Below are 20,522 nucleotides of genomic sequence, written 5' to 3' on the forward strand. Positions count from 1 at the left end.
AAGAAAGAAAGAAAGAAAGAAAGAAAGAAAGAAAGAAAGAAAGAAAGGAGGGAGGGAGGAAAAATAACAAGTGTTGGTGAGGATGTGGCAAACTGAAACCCTGTGCACTGTTGGTGGGAATGTAAAATAGTGCAGCCACTAGAGAAAACAGAATGGTGGTTCCTCAAAAAATTAAAAATAGAGGGACTTCCCTGGTAGTCCAGTGGGTAAGACTCCGAGCTCCCAATGCAGGAGGCCCAGGTTTGATCCCTGGTCAGGGAATTAGATCCCTCATGCCTCAACTAAGAGTCTGCATGCCACAACTAAGAAGTCCACATGCCGCAACTAAGACCCAGCGCAGGCTAAATAAATAAATATTGAAAGAAATTAAAAATAGAATTACCATATGGCCCAGAAATTCCACTTGTGAGTGTACACTCAAAAGAATTTAAAGTAGGGTCTGAAAGAGAGATATCGGGGCTCCCCTGGTGGCACAGTGGTTAAGAATCCGCCTGCCAAAGCAGGGGACACGGGTTCGAGCCCTGGCCCGGGAAGATCCCACATGCCGCAGAGCAACTAAGCCCATGTGCCACAACTCCTGAAGCCTGTGCACCTAGAGCCCATGGTCCACAACAAGAGAAGCCACCGCATGTGAAGCCCACACACTGCAACGAAGAGTAGCCCCTGCTCGCTGCAACTAGAGAAAGCCCACGCATAGCAACGAAGACCCAACACAACCAAAAATAAATAAATTTTTTTAAAAAAAATTTAAAAAGAGAGATATTTGTACACCCATGTTCATAGCAGCATTATTCATAGTAGCCAAAAAGGTGGAAGCAACCCAAGTGCCCACCAATGGATGAGTAGATAAGCAAAATATGGTCTATACGTACAACAGAATATTATTCAGCCTTAAAGGAAGGGAATTCTGCTATAACGTGATGAACCTTGAGGACATTATGCTAAGTGAAATAAGCCATCACAGCAAGACAAATATTGTATGATTCCATTCACATGAGGTCCCTAGAGCAGTCAAATTCATAGAGACAGAAGGTAGAAGGGTGGTTGCCAGGGCTGAGGGGGAGTAGGGAATGGGGAGTTATTTAGTATTGAGTTTCAGTTTTGCAAGATGAAAAGAGTTCTGGAGATGGATGGCGGTGATGGTTATGCAACAGTGTGAATGTACTGAACACTACTGAACTGCCCACTTAAAATGTTTAAGGTGGTAAATTTTGTTATGTGTATTTACCACAACTAAGAAAAACAGAGTGGCAGTTTCTCATTCAAGTGCCTTGGATTTGGTCCAAAAGGCTGACCAGCTGTGTGTCCTTGGGTGTCACTATTCCCATAAATGGTTTTTCCTGTGTAAACGGAAGAGACAAACAAGACAGAATATGGGAATTTGCTTTAGGAGCCATTGCTGGGGTACAATGTCTGGTCAGGGAGAATGCCCTGCCCCCTTGGGGATGAACTCCCTAAGCTTCCAAAGGGAGGGAAGTGAGTGACGATGAAAAGAACAGACTAGAACAGAACGGCAGAGGCGCGCACCAGCCCCTGGAGCTCAATCAAGCCCCGTTGCCTCGGTTGCTGGAATGCTCCCAGGATGCTCTGACCCTCAGGACAAACTCCAAGCCCCTGAGCCTGTGATCAAGCCCTTAGCAGTCTGTGTCTTGCTCACTCCTCCGGGTTTGGTCACCGCCGCTCTGGGCTCCTACTTTCCACTCCAGCACATACACCAGTCCATAATTCCCTCCCACACCTGTACTTTTAAAATCCCCTCTTTTGACAGTGCCCTGCCCAGCCCACAACCCTCTGCCTGGAGGCCATACTCCTCCTTTGTTCCTCTCACCATCTCTTTGAAGACTTCCCTGGCCTCCCCACACTGCTCCTCTGTGTTCCAGCGGAGCCCGGCCCCCAGCCCTTATCATAGGTAACGCCATTTATTTCACTTTTTCATGAAATACTTAGTGGGCACCTATTGTCAGCCAGGTACTATTCTAGGCTCTGAGGGGTTAGCAATGAAGAGAACAGCCAAAAGTCCTTGCCCCTGAGGAACCCATATTCTAGAAGGACCTCTCCCCTGGGCCTGTGTGCCATCTTCAGTGGGGAGCGCACAGCGGGGCCCCAGCCCTTGGTGCCCAGGTGCTGAGTGGCAGGGGTAGATGACCCTGATGCAGCCCACCAGAGTCCAGCAGGGTCCAGGAAGAGCTGAAATCACGCAGAGGAGCCACGGAGAGTGCTGAGGCAGAGGGAGAGGGGCAGGGCTGTGCTCCGCGCCTTCCCTCCCAAGTCACCTCCTGGGTTTCTTCCTGGTCCACAGAGTGTTTTACCACGCGCTTATCTTTGCCCTAATAATAAAGGGCATGTACATGTAAGAAGCTGTTCGGTAGTCTGGTCTTGGTCCATCACCCCTAAAAGGCAGAGCTAAGCACCCCAGATGCACGCATGCCCCTCCGCCCGGGTATGGTGTGGATTTGGTACCAGATTGGCTGACTAAGTGAGGCGGTGCCCGAGAGGCTGGATCTCACCAGCTCTTCTGATTAATGATGCAGCCAGCTGGGCAGATTACTCAGAGCAGCCTGAGCTGTTAAAATCTCCCATGATCCGTCCCCAGCCCTTCACCACGACTCCGCCTCTGCCCTCATCTCCTGACGCCACTCCTTCCCCCTTCCCTCACCTCCTCCAGGTCTCTCCTCAAATCTCATCTTGTCGGTGAAATGGTCCCATTCCATCCTTTTTAATACAGCAAAGCTTCTACTTTTGTTCTCCCTTTCCGGCCCACACTGTTTACTTTTCTCCACACGCTTACTCCCATCCAGCGTTAACAGAAGCGTGCTGGAACCGACTCTGAGGGCTTACAAAAGCCTATGACATTTTTAGGAACTTGGCTGGCTGGTTGTTAAGCAATGCCATCATTAAAAATTAAATTATACCAACTTCATTAAGTCAATGATATTAAAAACAAAGGTGAGGGGCTTCCCTGGTGGCGCAGTGGTTAAGAATCCACCTGCCAATGTAGGGGACACGGGTTCGAGCCCTGGTCTGGGAAGATCCCACATACCACAGAGCAACTAAGCCCGTGCACCGCAACTACTGAGCCCACGTGCCACAACTACCAAAGCCCGAGCACCTAGAGCCCGTGCTCCACAACAAGAGAAGCCACCGCAATGAGAAGCCCACGCACTGCAACGAAGAGCAGCCCCCGCTCACAACTAGGGAAAGCCCGCGTGCAGCAACGAAGACCCAACACAGCCAAAAATAAATAAATAAATTAAAAAAAATAAAAGATAAAAACAAAGGTGAAAAATGCTCAAACTCATCACTTTCTAATTTTTACTACCTTTTGCTATTATCTATGATCTTGAGAATCTTTACAGCTGTAGAAATATGGTAGAAATATATACTATATAATGGCATGCTACTGTGCGTTTCTTTTCAACTCCGCATTCATTGACATCACACTGGTAGCTCGAAATCAGCCCTGGTAGGAGTATTTACACCACAGAAATAGGTAAGTATGATAACTCAGGTTTTGATTTATTGTTCTGTTGACTGTCTAGACCAGCAGTTGGCCATGGGCCACATCCAGCCCACCAACTCTTTCTGTAAATAAACTTCATTGCAACACAGCCAGGCCCACTCATTTCCATATCTGTGGCTGCTTTCACATCCCAAGAGCAGTTGAGTAGTTGCAACTACACGGCCTGCAAAGTCTAACATATGTACTATCTTGCTCCTTACGGAAGAAATTTGCCTACCCCCGGTCTAGCCTTAAGAAAGTAATGGAGGAAATGTTAATAATGTAGATTAAATGTAAATACGTCCTGTCTATAGCTGCTACAGGCAGATCTCACTTTATTTCGCTCTACTGCACTTCACAGATGGTGCGGTATTTACAAATTGAAGGTTTGTGGAAACCCTAGTTGAACAAGTCCATAGGTGCCATTTTTTCAACAGCATTTGCTTGCTTCATGTCACTGTGTCACATTTTGGTAATTTTCACAATATCTCAGACTTTTTCACTGTTACACTTGTTACGGCGATCTGGGACCTGTGATGTTGCTACTACAGTTTGCTGAAGGCTCAGATGATGATCAGTGTTTTTTAGCAATTAAGTATTTTTAAATTAAGGTATGTACATTTTCTTAGACATAATGCTATTATTGCACTCTTAATAGACTACAGTATAGTGTAAACATAACTTTCATATGCACTGGGAAACCAAAAGATTCAGGTAACTCGCTGTATTGCAGTGGTCTGGAACCGAACCTGCCGTATCTCTGAGGTATGCCTGTACATTGTAAATAGCCACACACACGCAAAAAAAAGCTGAGCAAATATACTGCCGGTATTTGAAAACTGCGATCTAATACAGCAAAGAAGTCGATCAGGTCATTGAGAAATGAGTTGAATTCCAACATCTTCATTCTTTCACTTTTTCACTTTCTTACATCAACATTCATGTTGGAACTACACTTGTTCATCAGTTATAACCATAGGTTGACTACGGATGCAAGAGTTAGGCAAAATTCAAGAAAAGTATACTGTAAGAATAAACTGGCTATACCGAATTCACAATAAAGAGTATTGTAGAATTTTATTAGGTTTCTTTCAGTAAAATTTATGATAAACACACATTCACACACACATATACACACTTTGTTTCAGAGAGCCTATTGTTAAACCTTTACAAGCACACACACTCTCCACTAGAATGTAAGTTCCTTGATGGTAGGAATTGTTTTTTTTTTTAATCCAGCGCTTAGAACACACCTAACACGTAGCAGATACACAGTCAACATATGTGACATGAATGAACATATGAGCATAGTTGGGAACCCACGTTTCATGGGTTGATGGTCAGACCTTACATTTCCAGCTCCAACATTATCCAGCTGTGTGGATAAATTATTTAATTTCTTTGAACCCTGGCTTCTTTATTAAAACAAACAAACAAACAAACAAAAAGATGGGGGAATCTTCCTACCTCACAGGGAGATGGTGACAACATATGCCTCTGCCTGGCACCTACCAGGTTTCTCCACAGACAGGAGTTTCCTCCTCACCCTCCACCCCTGCCATCCACATACTCCTCGGAGACTCAGCCCTGCCACTGTCACACATTTCAGTGATGTCACAGCCCCCTCCCTGGGAGCCACAGCACAATCATCCTGATGCCCAGCCTGAGCGCTGGCTGAGCTGAGAGAGGCAGGGGGCAGGCGGTGCCTTGCTCCATCTGTCTCTGAGGCCTCACAGCTCCAGCATGAGTCCATCAGCAAAGAAGAGGCTCAAGAATACAGTGGTTTCCAAGGTTGGATTTGGGACTAGACCCAGTGGGGGTCTCAACAAAGAGTCCAACCATGCCCAGGATGGGGGCCTTCCAGCCTGGGGGGAAGAGGGAGAGGTGAAGGGTGAAGGGAGGTCAGGAGAGTTAGAATGGGCTCCCTGTTTCCACCCCCAAACCAAGGTGACAAAACTCCCAGTCTAGGGTTGGTCACACCAAGCCCAGCCCAATGGAGAGGCATTATGGAGGCGTTCGGGGGGTTCCTACTGTGTTAGCATTCCCTCTCTCTCTCTCTCTCTGTGTCAGATGCAAGATGAGGAACCACGGGACAAGATACAGCAGCCTGTCAGCAAAGTAATTGCGCGGAACCGACTTAAAGTGGTGAGGCGCCCCGTTTTGGTGTCTGCTTAGGAGAGCCTGAGCCCCCATGCAGTGTTGCTCCTGGCTGCCAGGCCGAGTGACCCGGGAGGAGTCACCTGGCCCTGCCCTGAGCTGAGCTGAGCCAAAGTCCGGGTAGCAGGGTGGGACGCTATCCCAGGAAAGCTGAAGCTTCAGCTTTTCTGGCTCCTCGCCCCCGGCAGGTGCTAAAAAACTTGTCGCTCTTGAAGCTGCTCGAGAGCTCGAACCCTCGGACCCAAGAACTGCATAACCTGGCCAAAAGGTGTTGGAATTCACTGTTCAGAGTTCCGAAGATCCGCAGGGTCTCCTCTGGGTGAGCATGGCCCACCCGCGGCCCGTATCATGGGTCCAATAGCCACCTTTACTAGGAACGGGCACTATGCTAAGGAATTTCGCAACTTGCATTTTGACTAGGCTCTGGCAGAAAGGTAGTTATTTATTAGCCCTATTTTACTGAGGAGCTGAGGCTCAAGAGATGTTGTAACTTGTCCCGTTAACTGGACTGGTAAGTGGCAGAGCTAGGATTTGAAGCCGTTCCCAGCTGATATCAGAGCTGTTGTCATAACCCTGGTCATAATAATCCAACCACGGGACTAACCACCACCTGGTGCTCTGAGCACGAGGGGCCACCCCTTCTGCTTCTCCCAAGTCAACACCACGCAGAGATTCACCTGCAAACTAGTCATTCTGCTGAGGCTCAGTTTCCTCACAAGTCACATCAGGATGCTAAGAAAGCTGACATGAGGCACCTGCTAAGTGCCAGGTACCATGCAAAGCATTTTCCCACTTAGTTTATTCTTCACAAAAATCCTATTAGGTAGAAGGAATTACCCCAGTTTTACAGATGAGGAAACTAAGGCTCTGACAGGTTACCTTTCTTGCCCCAAATCACACAGATGGTAAGAGGCAGAAGCAAATGTGAACCCCAGTTTGTCTCCAAAGCCTGGGCTCTCCAAGCCACTCTGCCTCTTCCCTGCCTCCTGCTTTGCAGGACTGTTGTGAGGGTCCTGGGCCTGACACCCAGTGGGCACCCAATCGGCAGTGGCCATTATTATCCATCCTCTGTATTGTCATTACCCTGAGCCTGAGGCCTCTCTCTCCACACACACTCAGCTAGGATGGGGATTGCCACATTGCAGGGGACTCAGTCTACGACAGACACCCCTGGGGAAAGTCTCCTAACCCCTCTAGGTAACTCCATCCCTCTGGCTCCTCCCTCTGAGTTGGCGTCCTCCTCGATGCAGGTGCTCAGGAAACACTGAGCCAAAAGGGTCAGGATCATCTAGTCCCAGAGATTTCCAAGCCTTTTTAAAGCAGCAGAGCCTCTCTTCAAATTTCTGTCCCCAAGCCCCAACTGTGTCATTGGAGGGAAGCTATCCTGCCCCTCCAGGGGTGGGGGGTGGTCATTTGAGATACTTTCTAAGATTTCTTGGAACACAATTTGAAAAAAAAAACAAAAAAACCCAAAAACAAAACACTGGACCAGTCCACTCCATCAATCGAAATCCAAAGAGGCAGAGCCCTAACCTAGTGGCCGAGGCAGGCAATATATATTTCTAGGCGTCCTAACTACGAGCCATTGCCTCAGGCCTCTCCAACCTCTCACATCCCTTCTGCCAGTACTTATCGCCACACCCCCTGCCCCCAGGAACAAGGCCTCTGAGTGGTGGAGAAGCTTCTTTTCAGGCCCTCTCTAGCTTTCCTGACAGGCTCCCTGAGCTGACTGCAGAACCGCTGTCTCGGTCTAGCTGGAGGACCAGGACCTTGGTCTCGCTCTGCTGACTGCCGCTCCTCTCCCTGCCAGCCACGAAGACGTCTGGGATACAGTAGAACAAAATAACAAAGATCTTCAGGAGGCTGGGTGTCCCAACAAGAAACTGGACTCCAAGAAATCAGAGCCCCTGAGGGAGCCTGAGGACCCGGAGCAGTCAAGGCCCAAGGCGGCACTGCGGGAGGGGCACACGGCACAGCAAGCAGTGCCGCACGAGGAGGAGCGGCCGGAGCCTGAGGTCCCCGTGACGTCAAAGAGTCGTGGCCTGCCCACTGGCCCTGGAGCCCAGGAGAGGCAATCACCCACTGCGGACCCCCGGGTCGTCTTCCTGAAGACCCACCAGTACAGACCTCCCATGGAGGACATGAAACAGCTGGACACAGCGGACCAGTGGATCTGGTGTGAGGGGCTGCCCACACGAGTCCACCTCCCAGGGCCCCGGGTGATGTGCAGACCATCCGCCTTGCGCTGGGTCAAGCGCTGCTGCACCCGCCTCTGCTCGGCATCACTTGAGCTGCCAATGGCCCGTCCATACAAGGTGTGACAATGCCACTGCCAGGCTAGGGTGAGACACAAGCCCCAAGCCAGGCCCTGAGCTGGGCCCAGAGTCAGAGGGCTTAGGATCCAGAGTCTTGGGGGCTGTGGCTGGCAGTGCTGGGAGGCCCTACCTTCATGCCCAGAGAGGAAAGCCCAGAGAGGCAGAAGCCATTGACCAAGTCCACACAGCAGGGCAGTGGCCAGGCTGGGTCCTCTCAGGACCCAAGTAGGGGCTCTGGGGAAGGAGGGCACTGGGAGTGTGGTTCTGAGGTGGGTCATCTACCGCCTGGAGGCCTCAGGAGGGGCCATCTGCTATGGCTCAGAATCTCACAGAAGTCTGAGTAAGTGAGTTTAGGGATTTCCAAATGTGGGGCTAAGGGGAGGGGGCGTGGTCAAGTAAGGCTCTTCTGCATCTCATCCCCTCTTAGATAAACTCTGCATTTGTTTTATTTATTCGGGCCTCAAATAAGACCTACTCTGAACAAAAGTTCCTTAGCAAAAGAAAAAGTAGAAATACTCCAGCCCCTCCACTGAGGTCCCAAGAAAGGAAGGGGGTGGTGGGCCTGGGGGTCCAGCTGAATGGGAAGCTGCCCCTTCAGCAAACCGGGCATCGCCAATCTGCCAGACACCGCAGCGCCCTGGTCCCCGAGCCCTCTTCCTGGACGCCAGCGCCCTCTGGGGGCGGTCTTAGCTCCTAACTGACGCTGAGGTCTCTGCTCGCAGGTGTGAACTTGGATGGGAGCCAGAGGTGTGCGGAGAGGGCGGAGATCGCGCAACCATCTCAACGGGAGGGATGGGCGGGAAAATTCGCGAGTCTACAAATAAAATCTCCCATATGGCGCTGAAGAATACTGCCGCTGGCTCTGCCTCTTTATCTGGGGCTGGAGGAAAGAGGCCCTCCGCAGAGGTAAGGTGGGGGAGTGGGGAAGAGTGTGAATCACGACTTCAGGTTAATTCCACTCCATCCCCAGGTCCCTACGGTCAGTGTAGAAGCCGTAACAAAGAAGCAAGCGGGCTGCTCCCCTCCCCCGCCTCTGCAAGCTGGCATCCTGAGCGGTGCTCTCCATGAAGTCATAGAAGGGGGGCGTTGGTTGTGCGCTTCCTGGGTGCCAGGTGCCTCACAATGGCCCTGCAGGCCAAGGAGAGGAGGAAACCACCGCGGCGCCGAGAAGCTAAGGTCTTGCGCAGGCTCACGCCGCTGGGAAGTGGCACAGCAAGAACTCTAATCTAGGTCTCCTGGCTGCTCCCCGTTCCATTTCCCGAAGAAGGGGAAAAGGTGCAACTCAGCATCCAGCCCGTCACGCACGTGCATTGCGCCCTGATTATCACGGCTCCGGGTGTCAATAAATGCCAGCCGGAAATGTGAAATGTGCCCCGCCTGGGTCACGGAAAGCACCGAGTCAGGCGGGGAACTGGTACTTCGTCCTGCTGCTCCCGTGGGACACAGCGCGTCCATCCTCCAACCCCGAGTCCGGTAGGAGCCACAGGGCCCTGAATATGCAGTTGGGGAGAGGAAAACAGAGGGGGCCCAGGCTTTCTCTGCACAAAGACTATGATCCTGGTCCTCCGTATTCCCCTGGAGACAGGCTGTGTGCAGCGGGCGCCCGCGGGAAAGCAGCAGAGCCATCGAGGGGCGCAGAGCCCTCCACCCTCACTCCCAGGGAGCCAGGACACTGATGGAGATCCTCAGATTGGGAGGGAGAGAGAAGGATGGGAAAGGCTCCCGCTAAACCGGCCGGCTCGCAACCCTCCTCTCCACTGGGGCTCAGCACCCTGACTGAGCATCCGCCAGGAGGCCGCCAGCGGAAACCGGGCCGCGAGAACAGCCTGAGCTGGGCCTGGCGCTGGACCGCTCTGCACCGCACTGCTCAGCCTCGGGAATGGCGACCTAACGCCCCAGCGCGCTCCCTACCTGCGGCCACCCAGGCGCGGCGCTCCCGTCCCGAGCACCCCACCCCGCCCCCTCCGCGCAACCTCCACTCCCGTAACCTTCACTTCAAGCTGTCTTCCCGCTAAGCTTGCAATCCAGCCCATTTCCTGGGTAGTCTCCATTTCAGTTCCCTTGCTGGGCATCATCAATCACATCAACCTTCTATTCGATCTTTCCTCCCAAGCACCTTCCGTTCCATCAACCTTCAAGTAAAGTTCTGTCCAGCGTGCTCTAGCAGCGGGCGATTAGGGCAGGGCACTCCCAAACAAAAAGCCAAACCCTGTGTGTGTGGTGGTGGTGGTGGGGCATGCACTAGTCTTCATGGGAACCTTCCCCGGGGAGCCCCAAGTGGGGGCCCGAATGGCCTGAGCCTAGGCGAGGTTGGCAACTTCTGCTTTGCCCAATTGGGAGCCAGAGCTGGGCCCCAGCTGCCCACGGGCAATGCCATCAAGTGAGCAGACAGAAGCCTGTGTGCCTAGGCTGGGACCCAGCGTGGCCAGGGTGCCGCTGGGGAAGCAAGGATGCAGGCCTCATGCATGTGAATGACTCCCAGCAGTGCGCTCCTTCCGGCCTTATCCCTTCCACCTGCTGGCATTAGGCTCAGGCAACCTGCCTCCCATGATCCCAGAACTAGGGTCTCCCCACTACCATTCTCCCATTGTTTAACCACTTCAACCTGAGGCCCCTCTTCAGGGCTCAGTCAGATCCTGATTTGGGCAGGATGCTGCAACCCATAATCTCAGAGATAAGAGACCGCAGGAGAAATGGCTCCCTAACAGTTAACTGGGGGAAATTTTTTAATGTTTGAATTTTAACAAGTCACACGACCTCTCAGAGCCTATCCCATCTGTTTATTAAAAGAGGGATACTAGTAGCCATGCCAGAGGCCTTTGGGCAAATCAGGCTTGATGTACTTGAAACCAGTTTGTGGGACGTTGAACATTCGGCCTTTTTTCCAGGCCTCCTTGCTGTAATAGAGCCAGAACTGGCCCTGTTTCTCACTTACGAGCAGCTGCCTAACTGCCCACCTTAGGGAACTAGCTGCTTGTTTCAAAAGCCAATCTTATGTTCATTCACAAAATAGCATCTGGATCCCGGAGACTGTCCCTCTCGCAATCTGGGCCATGTACCACTTAACTGATTGGTATATGAATGGGGATGAGGTTGCTGAGGCAGACAGGCCCAGCTTCTTATCAGCTGTTTGATGCTGGGGAAAGCTGTTTACTCCTAAGCCTCAGTTTCATTGTCTGCAAAATGGGGAAAACGGTGGTGCCTATCTCATTGGGTTAAGTTAGAAACATAAATCACTTTACAGTGCATGGCACATAGGAGCTCAATACTTGGTGGCTGTACCTAGGCCATGGGCAAGCCTGTCCCCCACCTAACAGTTGAGGCTTTGAAGAAAGATATCTCCTCTGTAAAATGGGAAGGGGGCAGTGGTCCCATAATTCTAACTGCTTAGATTCATGGATCACTTTCTTATAGGTCAGGCGCAGCACTAAATGCTTTACATTATGACATCTCACTGAATCCTCACAAAAACTCAGGGAAGTTCAACCCAGGGAAGGTTAAGTAGCTTATCCAAGGTCTCAGAGCTGGTAATGGGACTCCAGGACTTAACCTTGCACTCCATTGCAGCTCTCTAAAGCCTTCTAACATTGGGCCCCTAGAAGTCTCCCTGGCCTGGCCAGGTAGGCAGGTCAGGGATTAAAACTCTCAGCTCCCTCTACTCCCCTTGTTTCAATGTTGTTCTACCATCCTTTGCTACTTTCCTACAGAAAACCTCAAGCACGCAGTAGCTCTTAATTCCCTCTCCACAAAGAACCTCTCTTGTGCCCAGAACTGGCCTCTCCTTCCCCTGCCCCTGAGGCTGTAGTCCCTGGGTTACAGGCTGACTGCCCCCGGGGGACTGCGAGAAGGAAGCTACCCTGATCTGGGAGTTGTTGAAGAGAGTCTAAGACTCTGCTTCCAGGGGAACCTAACCTGTTTGAGCTGTGCCTCACGTAAGACTCACGGGGACCTGGAGCTTCCCACCTCACTGGTGCCTGCTGGCTGCCATTCTGACCCCCATGTGGCTCTGATCTGGACAGGCCTGCCTAGAACTAGGGGTTAGAGGCACCCTCTGAGCTAGACATCCCTTTCTCCTTTCCCGTCCTTCTTGCGGGTTATAAACTATTCTGAGCACCAGCTAGGCACTAGTCTCCACTTGTCTCTCCAAATGGTAGTGGACGGGATGGGGCGGGGCGGGGCAGGGGGGCGCGTCTAGACGTCAGACCCCTAGAAAGTCAAGAGCTACACCAACTCAGTGGTAGGGTGGCGGTAACTTTCGGATCTAGGTACTTTCCTTTAACCTTTGGAAATAAAAATATTTCCAACATTCCTATGTTCACTTGGAAATCTGTGGCCATATTTAATGTACTGCCTATCGGTTTTTCTTGGAAAGCAAGTAATATTTACACAGTTTACATCCTTAGTATTTAAAACAATACAGTAGGATGAGAAAGTATGATTATAAGGTGCAGATTGTTTAACCACTAAGAACTTAAACATCTTTAACTATTAATCTCTTCAGAATGAGTTTATTAATGTCACTACCAGAACCCAAATCCTGGCTCTGCCAGCTCCTAACATGTAACCTTGGGCAAGTTCCTTAGTTTCCTCATCTGTAAGATACAGGTGATGCTGTTTCCTACTTCAGAGGGTTGCTGTGAAGATTAAGTGAGCAAGGAGGTGCAGAGCACTTAGTCTACTGCTGGACATCTCTTTAGGAAGCACTCAATGGATGTTATTTATCATTTCCATTGCCCAGTCCTCTCTGGAACTTGCCTCTAGACACTGCTTTGTCACTTTAGAATTCATAAAAATCTCAGGAAACTCACATATTTTTGACCCCCAACTGTCATTCAGCTTAGTCATGATATTATTAAAAAACAAAAAAACCCCACCTTGGCTCCCCTGACCTTTGGCAGTTTTCATAAATCCAACTGACACTCAAGGGGCAGAGATCTGTCATCGAAGATGTGCAGGACAGCACCAGCCTTTGTGGGAAACTCCCAAAGAGGTGTGCCCACACAGCTGGAGCTACCACCACCAGAGCTGGCCACGGGAGCTGCGGCCACACGATGTGAGTGCTCTGAGGCTTGCCTCAAAACAAAGTTAGTCACCTGCCTTTAGAGTCTGGGGGGAAATCCATCCACCCAGGGGAAGCCATTTCAGCTGGTCATACCTCCTGGACCCCGCAGCCAGGATTAGAATCCCATTAACAACCTGCTTCCTCCCAGCTTGGCTAGAGTTCCCTGAGTTACTGAGGTGCCTCACCCGAGCATTTTCCCAGCCTCTGCCCAGGCATGTTCACTCTTAAACCTTCATCCTGTCGGCCTCAACTTCCTATTCTGCAGGGCTGGGAGCCAGGAGGCTAGAAAGGCTTCCTGGGGAGATGGCAAAAGTCCCCAACTGTGTAGCCCTAACACTGAAAGCTGAGCACTGACAGCTCTCTCAGGCAGGCTCTGGAGGACCCAAAGGGGAGCAGCAATGGTTTCCAGGCAGAAATGGGTCTAGACCAGGGCATTCCACTGGGCACGTTCAGAAGTCACTGGCAAATGGCAAAGGTACCCTGAGAGTCATGGCAGTTCACCCAAGGCGTGGCGGAGAAGGCTGCAGGCGGGGGTGGGACACAGGTGTCCCCGGCACTTAGTGTTTTAACCAGTTGGAGGAATACTCGGGTTCAGGAAGAAAAGAAGGTGGCCTAATCATTCTGTATAGCTCCCGAGCACAGCATTACAAAATAAGCACAGGCAGAACCGTGGAAAATACTGTATTTATGTACACAGGAAGGGCAGCTGTAAGCCCCTCACAGAGGACACTCCACCCCGAAGAAAAATCTTAGTAGCAAATCCCTATCTCCCTCGGCACTATCAAGTGCACCTCAAGCTAGAAGGCTGGGCTTCCTGTGTCTGGGCGCCCACTGTACCCTTCGCACTGTGTAATTCCAAACAAGGCGGGAATAGGGAACTATTGCCAGAACGGAGGTCCGTGGGAGCTGGGATGCCCGGTCATTCCTAGAGAACAGGCAGTGACTCTAGTTCAAGGGTTAGATGGGGAGCGACGCTAAGATTCTTCTCTGGGTCCTACGGCCTGCTATGTTGAAAGCTGGCAGCAGGGTGGAGGCCCAGTAGAGAGAACCGGAAGAAAGTCAGTCACGGGTTCACTGGTGTACACACATGTGTGTAGCAGGACACAGGTTGTGCGTTTTCTTTCTGCTTGATGCCTCCACCTGCCATCCTCTCACTGACAGCAGCCTGCTACTTTGCGCCTACATCTTTCTGTGGCTCTGGATCCAGAAACCCAGTGTTGCTCCAAACAGAACAGCTGCAGTCCAGCAGCATGGCAAAGCTAACAGCTGTCCCAGGGAGGTAAGACAGGTGGCTAGAAGAGTGGTGCGCTGTGATCAGATACTCTTATTTTTTTTTTTCCTTTTTAAAATAACAGGCTGGTGACAGGTATGGTGGCTCAAGAGTGGCATGGTTCTGATTCTGTTATTACCCTGAAAGAGGTCCCCCTTGCCGACCTCCCAGATACCAAGGCTTCAGTGAACGGAGGCCGTTCTTGCAGCTGTGTTCCTGCCTGCTACCTGCCTTCTTGACGGGGCCTCACTGTCTCTCCCACACCAACAGAGACTTCACATTTCCCGGGTTCCTCTCAGGCCTAGGCTGGACCTCATCTGGACAGTCGGAGCAGCCCAAGGTGTCAAGTGCCCAGCTGGGTGTCCAAAGGACCTGACTCTAGACACTGGACTTCGGGGCTGAGTTGAGGGGGATCTCCTTGAGCTCCGACCGCATGCACAGGTACTCCCCGATGACAGCCATGAGTGCAATGCACACGGCCTGGACCAGCCACCAGGTCAGCGCCGAGGGGAAACGGGAGCTGTAGAACCAGCAGCCCAGGAGGTGAAAGAAATGGACAGTGACAGTGAAATCCAGACACTGCTTCCCTCGCCGGATGAAGTACAGCAAGCCCAGGGCACTGTGGGGAGAGGACAGCAGTGAGTTGTCACTGGGTTGTCCTGGTCTTAGATTAGGTTATTTGGGGGAGCAGGGACAATTAGGATGACAGCATAGTGGTCAGAAGCAAGCGAGAGAAGCGGGAGGCAGGGGTTACATTATCAGATGCCCAGAGGAACCTGCCAGGTGATGCTGAGGGTGGATCAGGCTGGGGAGAAGGAAAAGTACGAGCTTGATGATCGACGCAGCTGCCACTCAAAGGGATCCCAGCGACTGGCGGACACTGTGGCAGCATGAAGCATACATACGTGTTTCATCTAAAGTGGGGCCTGCAGCTAGGCAAGTCTCCATGCTAGAATGCTGGCCTGGAATCAATCGATCATCCCATTTTTTAAGAGAAGCCAGAAATCTGTATTTTTAACATAAAATATCCTGATTTTCAACTAAGTGAAAAAAGTCTTAAGCACCCTGCATGGGTTGACAACTGTGTAAGCCAAACAGAACATATCTGGGAGCCAAATTCAGGTCGAAGTCACCCCACCAGTTTTCAACCTCCAGTGTAAGGTCAAGAACAGTAATGTGAAAGGCATCGTTCTAAGTACCTCCTGTGAATTAACTCCTGTAACCCTTACCACCATGAGGTGGGTAATATTATTAGCCTGATTTTACTGATGAGGAAACTGGGGCTTAGACAGATTAACTTGTCCACAGTCACTAGACTAGTGGTAAAGCTGAGAGTCAAAGCCAAGTGAGTCGGCTTCCAGAGCCTAAGCTCTTAATCACTTCCCTAAACCACCTCTCAGACAAAGCCCTCAGGGTACAGATGAGGACCCAAGGCCTAGAGAGAAGGGAAGGAACTTGGCCAATGGCACATGGGCCAAGAATAGACTGACTCCCAGTGCAATCCTTTCCTCATCTGATTCCACATCAGGGAAGTGATCTGAGATGAAAGCTGTCCCAAGGCAGCATGCACAGAGTGACATAAGAGCTTTCCAGCTAAGTCAAAACAGCGATCAAAGAAACCCTATAGTGGAGCCAGTCCCAGAACTGGCCTCTGCCACCCATTTTAGTCCACCACTGCCCAGGAACAAGTGCCAGCCTGTTTCATGTCCGAATTTAGGAAGTTAGTTCCAGCGCTAAGACCCCAAAAGCTGGATAGCAAAACTGGTGATACTCACCAGGTGAGGGCGTTGAGGACGAAGGACATCGTGGAGAGCCGGCCCGGAGGGGTGGAAAAGCCCAGGATCTGAGGGGGAATCACAAATGGAAATATGCTGGAGAAGTGACCTGGCAGAGCCCCAGGCTCCAGGACCCCAGCAGCCCCGCTCAGGAACAAACATCATTCCAGGACCACAGAAGCCAACAGGCCTCTTCATCTGTATGGCAGCCTACTTCCACCAAGCTGCTTTTACAGACATCCACCACTGTATCTCATCTGACCCCTCACAGCAGCCAGGAAGGGATCATTATCCTCATTTTACAAAGGAGGAATAAAAATTCAAAGAAGTTAAGTCACCTGCCCAAAGTGACAGGGTAAATAAACAGCAAAAAAGAGTTAGAACGGGGCTCAGCAAGGCTCCTAAGAAGGTACTACTAGGCACCTGGTGGGTGAGTGACCTCCACCACTGTCCATACGGTACCGATACCAAACATCTGAACACTTTCAGCTTTCAAAGGCCTTGACATTCGTTATCTCATATCCTCACAACAACCTCATAAAGTTGTTACTGTTACCTCTTTTTGGATAATAACTTGCTTATTATTACCTTTTTTTGGATAATAACTTGCCCAAGGGCTACATAGAGAATAAGCAGCAGGAGGAAAGATTCCATCCCAGATCTCCTGGCTCCAAGAACTGTGCTTATTACCATATACCACAGCTGCCTCTCTGAAGCAAAACACCTCTCCACCCTCCCGTTACACCTTATAAGGCACTTTCTTACTCCTAGGCCCCTCTGGCCCTCATAACATTTTGCTGAGAATTATTCTATTCCGGAAGAGGACACAGGCTCAGTAAGATAAAGCAACTTGCCCCAAATCCCACAGCTGGTATGTTTCAGCCTACATTGGACACGAAGCATTTCTGAATCCAAAGCCAGGCTCTCTGTACTGCAGTCCACGACCTCTATGCCAGCGGTCTCATGATTTTGCAGACAGGAAAACTGAGGTTCAGAGAGATGACAACACTCGCCCCAGGTCACACAGCTAGTACATGGAACTTAGAGACCTGACTCCAAAGTCCAGGAAGTTCCCATTATACTCCGTGAATGCTCTTTTATCCATCCCCCCGTCCCCAATTTGGCACCCGAGAATCTGGGGCTCAGAGAAGTGAAGTCACTTTTTCAGTGTCAGAAAGGAGATGTATCAGGTTGCCTGGAACGCAGGCCCCTTCCTTTGTACCAATCTGCCTCCCTGTCATTCCATTTTATGGATAGGGCAGCCGAGGCTCAGAAAGGTGATATCCCTTTCCCAGGGCCACAAAGCGAGAAGGTGGCCCAGCCAGGTCTAGAGCCCAGTAGTGTCAGACCACCCGGTGAGGCCGAGACGCCGCCCGCGCCGGCCCGGGGACCATACCTCGGCGTCGAACATCTGGTCCAGCGAGGGGCTGCTGCGCACCAGCCCGTCCACCAGCGCCAGCCACAGGCCCAGCGAGCCGTAATACACGGTCTGCATGAGGACGATCTGCGACAGGATCAGCAACGGGTCCCACACGTAGCTGCGGAACTGGCCCGCCATGCCGGCCCGCGGGGCCCGGCCGCCGCCCGGGCCTGGGTCAGCGCCACCGCCGCGCCATGGGCCCCGGGCCGCCCCGGCACCTGAGAGGACACACGCCGGGCCTCAGCCCGCCGGCCGTCACCATGGCAACGTCGCCCAGTCGGGAGGAGGGACTGGGACCGAGGGGGCGAGCCCATTCCGGGAGTTGGGGGGAGGCCGGGGCGGACAGACCCATTCCCGGAGTGAGGGGAAATCCTGCCCGTTCCAGCAGCTGCTCGGGCCCCGCTCGTACTCGAGCTCCTGTGGGGTGCACTCACCGGGTGACGGACTCGAGGATCGAAGCTTCCGAGTGCCGCCCAGCCTCACCGACTGGCCCCCGGAACGGTGCTGACAGGCAGGACCATGGAGGAGAGGCCCTACCGGCCTAGAGAGGCAAAGCTCCAGCTGCTGCTGCGACTGTAGCCGCTGCGTAGGAAGGAAGCGTTTCCGGGGACAGCGGTGGAGGGGCGGGGCTGACATTGCGCCGGCGTAGCGGGTGCAGTCTTCGGTTGAGCCACCTAAATGAGAGTAGGGAAGCCCGGAAGCGAAGTGTGCACATGCGCAGAAGTAAGAATGAAGGCGAACGGAAGTTGGGCACCAGAACGGTAGAGCTAGGGTGCCCTCTAGAGGGAAATCTTGAAGAAAAGGAGGACGGCTAGGGTAGAAGATAGAGGAGGGGTCAAGGGCGAGGGAAAGATGTTTGGGAATTAACGAGGTGATAACGTCGACTCTGTTTTCAGCCTAGATTCCCAACGTTTTCTTTCTCCTAGTTAAATCCTGGGATAACTTGAAATGAACTTGCCAGCAATTCCACACATGATTTTGCCACTGTTTCTGGGTTACAGATGGTAAAACTAAGGGCCAGAGAAGGAGAGGAATATACTGTCTCAAAGGCATAGAATTAGTGGCAGTCAGAATTAGAGTTCAGGTATTTCCAATACCACAGCACTGATTTCGTGCCCTACTGAGTGCCAGGAAAATTTGCACACGTTCGAATGAGACAGCCCCTGCCCTCAGACACAACCTAACTGTATTAGAAGGCAGAGTAGTGGGTGTTTTATAATGTGGATATCCATTTATATATATATATATATATATATTTTAAAATGGGGTAAAAAGCCCAGGTTCTGAAGTCATACCTGGAAGCAGATCCCGATGCTGCCTGCCGCCATAGCTGTTTCTCTCTGCCTTCTCTTCTGAGTCCAAATAGTGTGGACAGTCAGTAAATATGTGCTGAATGAGTCAAGAATAGAGAAAGGGCAACAGCAAATTGATGAGTCATTTCACTCCTGCCTCAGCCGACCGAAACCCATCGATTTCCTTGATCCTAGGTTCTCCTTCTCCGGAATGGAAAGAAGGGAAGTAACTGGTTCCAGGAAGAGTCCAGGTTTTCTAGCCTGCTCTACTAGCTGTGTGATTAGCAAGCCACTTTCTTCTTTAAACCTCAGCTTCCCTGTTTATGAAATGAGGAGTTAGACAAGATTAATGTTTTCCATCATTTAATCTACCCTCCACTAATTATTTTCCCATTAAAAAAAGCTTATCAAAGACCTATGTAACTTGCCAATCAGAACTTCTGAACAGCATGTGTTAACCATGTTATCACCTTGAGTTGTTACAATTCCAGACAAAGGTAAAGAAACCTGAGACACTATCAAGAGTAAGTGTGTGATTTCCCTTATCGTTTGGAAATATTGTAAACAGTTCACTTGGACTCCAGCTTGGAAGTCATTAAGGCTCAAAGATTTCTGAGGTGATTTCCAGTTCAACTATTCTTTTAGGCACCTCATTTCAGCTCACCAAATCTCTCTGGTGTATTAATGACTCACATGATCTAGTGCTTCTGAGAAAACATCTTCTGTTTATTAAGTATCTATGTGATCTTGTTTCATCCTCATAATCAGAGAAGGTATGGGAACTCCCTGGCGGTCCAATGGTTAGGACTCTGCACTTTCACTGCCGAGGGCCTGGGTTCGATCCCTGGTTGGGGAACTAAGATCCCACAATGGCCAAACTCATCACCATCATCAGAGAAGATAGATACTATGCCCCACTTTAAAGGTGAGGAAACTGAGGCTCTGAGAGTGGGGCGTGACTCTGCCTAGGTCAGAGAGCTCACAGGAAGCTGAGCTGGGATCCAAACCCAGGACACCTGACTCCAAACACCAAGATACCATTCCAGAATTTTAAAAAAGAGAAAAGAAAGAAAGGAAGAAGACAGTGAAGTATGTGTTGGATAGTGGGAAGTGGGAAAGGAGCAGTGAATCCCTAGGCTTAAGTGGTTCAGGGTGAGGGATTAAGGAGAGGTTGGAAGAGAGGCTCAGGAAAAGTGCTTGAGAGGTTCAACTTAGTTTCGGCAGGCAGCTTCCTTTCTTCCAGGTGCTAGATGGTGTGTCTCTTCCTGAGTTGGGCCCCCTCAAGTCACATCTGGGCCTTCTCCACCCCATCTCTCCCACAGGAGAAAGGGGAGGGAACGCCTTCCTTCCTGGAAAATGCAGGTAGCCCTGAGGCGTTGGGACTGGTGGATAGCTGGTGTCTGAGTCATCCCTGGATCCTGGAGCTTGCCTTTGGGAAACCCCCATGGGCCTGCCAGACAGCAGTTTCATTTTCCCTGTAGAATTTCAGCTCTTGAATTCCTACCTTTCCAAGCCCCGGAAATGGGCAGTGTCCCAAGTCTTAATTTGGCTACGAGAAGGAAACTAAGATGAGGAAAACCTCGGTAATACTCTTGGCCAGTCTTCGTGACCCATTTTGAGAATTTGACTACAGGTGGCCTGGAAAAGGAAAATGAGCTTTGAGTTCAGACCACAAAGCCTGTGCTAGGGCCCCGCCAACTTGCCATGTGACCTTGGGCAAGTCCCACGCTGG

General features: G+C 51.0%; 2 protein-coding genes across 4 annotated transcripts; one reads left to right on the forward strand and one right to left on the reverse strand.

Annotated features, from left to right (window-relative positions):
• The first annotated feature begins 5,242 nt into the window (after positions 1-5,242).
• TP53TG5 (TP53 target 5) lies at positions 5,243-8,699 on the forward strand. The gene is made up of 5 exons (XM_029219952.1): positions 5,243-5,290; positions 5,570-5,644; positions 5,845-5,975; positions 7,467-7,971; positions 8,694-8,699. The coding sequence occupies exons 1-5, from the start codon at positions 5,243-5,245 to the stop codon at positions 8,697-8,699; spliced, it is 765 nt and encodes a 254-aa protein (XP_029075785.1).
• Positions 8,700-14,326: 5,627 nt separating this feature from the next.
• SYS1 (SYS1 golgi trafficking protein) lies at positions 14,327-18,090 on the reverse strand. 3 transcript variants are annotated; one of them, XM_029221521.1, is made up of 4 exons: positions 17,933-18,090; positions 17,475-17,716; positions 16,079-16,146; positions 14,327-14,922 (listed from the first exon to the last, which is right to left on the reverse strand). In XM_029221521.1, the coding sequence occupies exons 2-4, from the start codon at positions 17,634-17,636 to the stop codon at positions 14,682-14,684; spliced, it is 471 nt and encodes a 156-aa protein (XP_029077354.1). In that variant the 5' UTR covers positions 17,637-17,716; positions 17,933-18,090; the 3' UTR covers positions 14,327-14,681. The 3 variants fall into 3 exon arrangements, with proteins under 3 accessions (XP_029077354.1, XP_029077356.1, XP_029077355.1); XM_029221523.1 differs by having other exon boundaries at positions 17,475-17,582; positions 17,933-18,053; XM_029221522.1 differs by having other exon boundaries at positions 17,475-17,624; positions 17,933-18,016.
• Between the last annotated feature and the right edge of the window lie 2,432 nt (positions 18,091-20,522).

The sequence above is a fragment of the Monodon monoceros genome, unplaced genomic scaffold, assembly GCF_005190385.1.
Source record: "Monodon monoceros isolate NGI ecotype Baffin Bay Population unplaced genomic scaffold, NGI_Narwhal_1 Super_Scaffold_13, whole genome shotgun sequence".
Taxonomy (NCBI): Eukaryota; Metazoa; Chordata; class Mammalia; order Artiodactyla; family Monodontidae; genus Monodon; species Monodon monoceros.

Excerpts from the sequence above, each read along its gene's own strand:
- TP53TG5 (XM_029219952.1), top strand. The coding sequence starts at position 5,243 with ATGAGTCCATCAGCAAAGAAGAGGCTCAAGAATACAGTGGTTTCCAAG. Across the intron at positions 5,645-5,844 it reads CGCGGAACCGACTTAAAGTG|GTGCTAAAAAACTTGTCGCT; the intron begins GTGAGGCGCCCC and ends CGCCCCCGGCAG. Across the intron at positions 5,976-7,466 it reads ATCCGCAGGGTCTCCTCTGG|CCACGAAGACGTCTGGGATA; the intron begins GTGAGCATGGCC and ends TCTCCCTGCCAG.
- SYS1 (XM_029221521.1), bottom strand. The coding sequence starts at position 17,636 with ATGGCGGGCCAGTTCCGCAGCTACGTGTGGGACCCGTTGCTGATCCTG. Across the intron at positions 16,147-17,474 it reads ACCAGATGTTCGACGCCGAG|ATCCTGGGCTTTTCCACCCC; the intron begins GTATGGTCCCCG and ends ATTCCCCCTCAG. Across the intron at positions 14,923-16,078 it reads GTCCTCAACGCCCTCACCTG|TGCCCTGGGCTTGCTGTACT; the intron begins GTGAGTATCACC and ends CTCTCCCCACAG.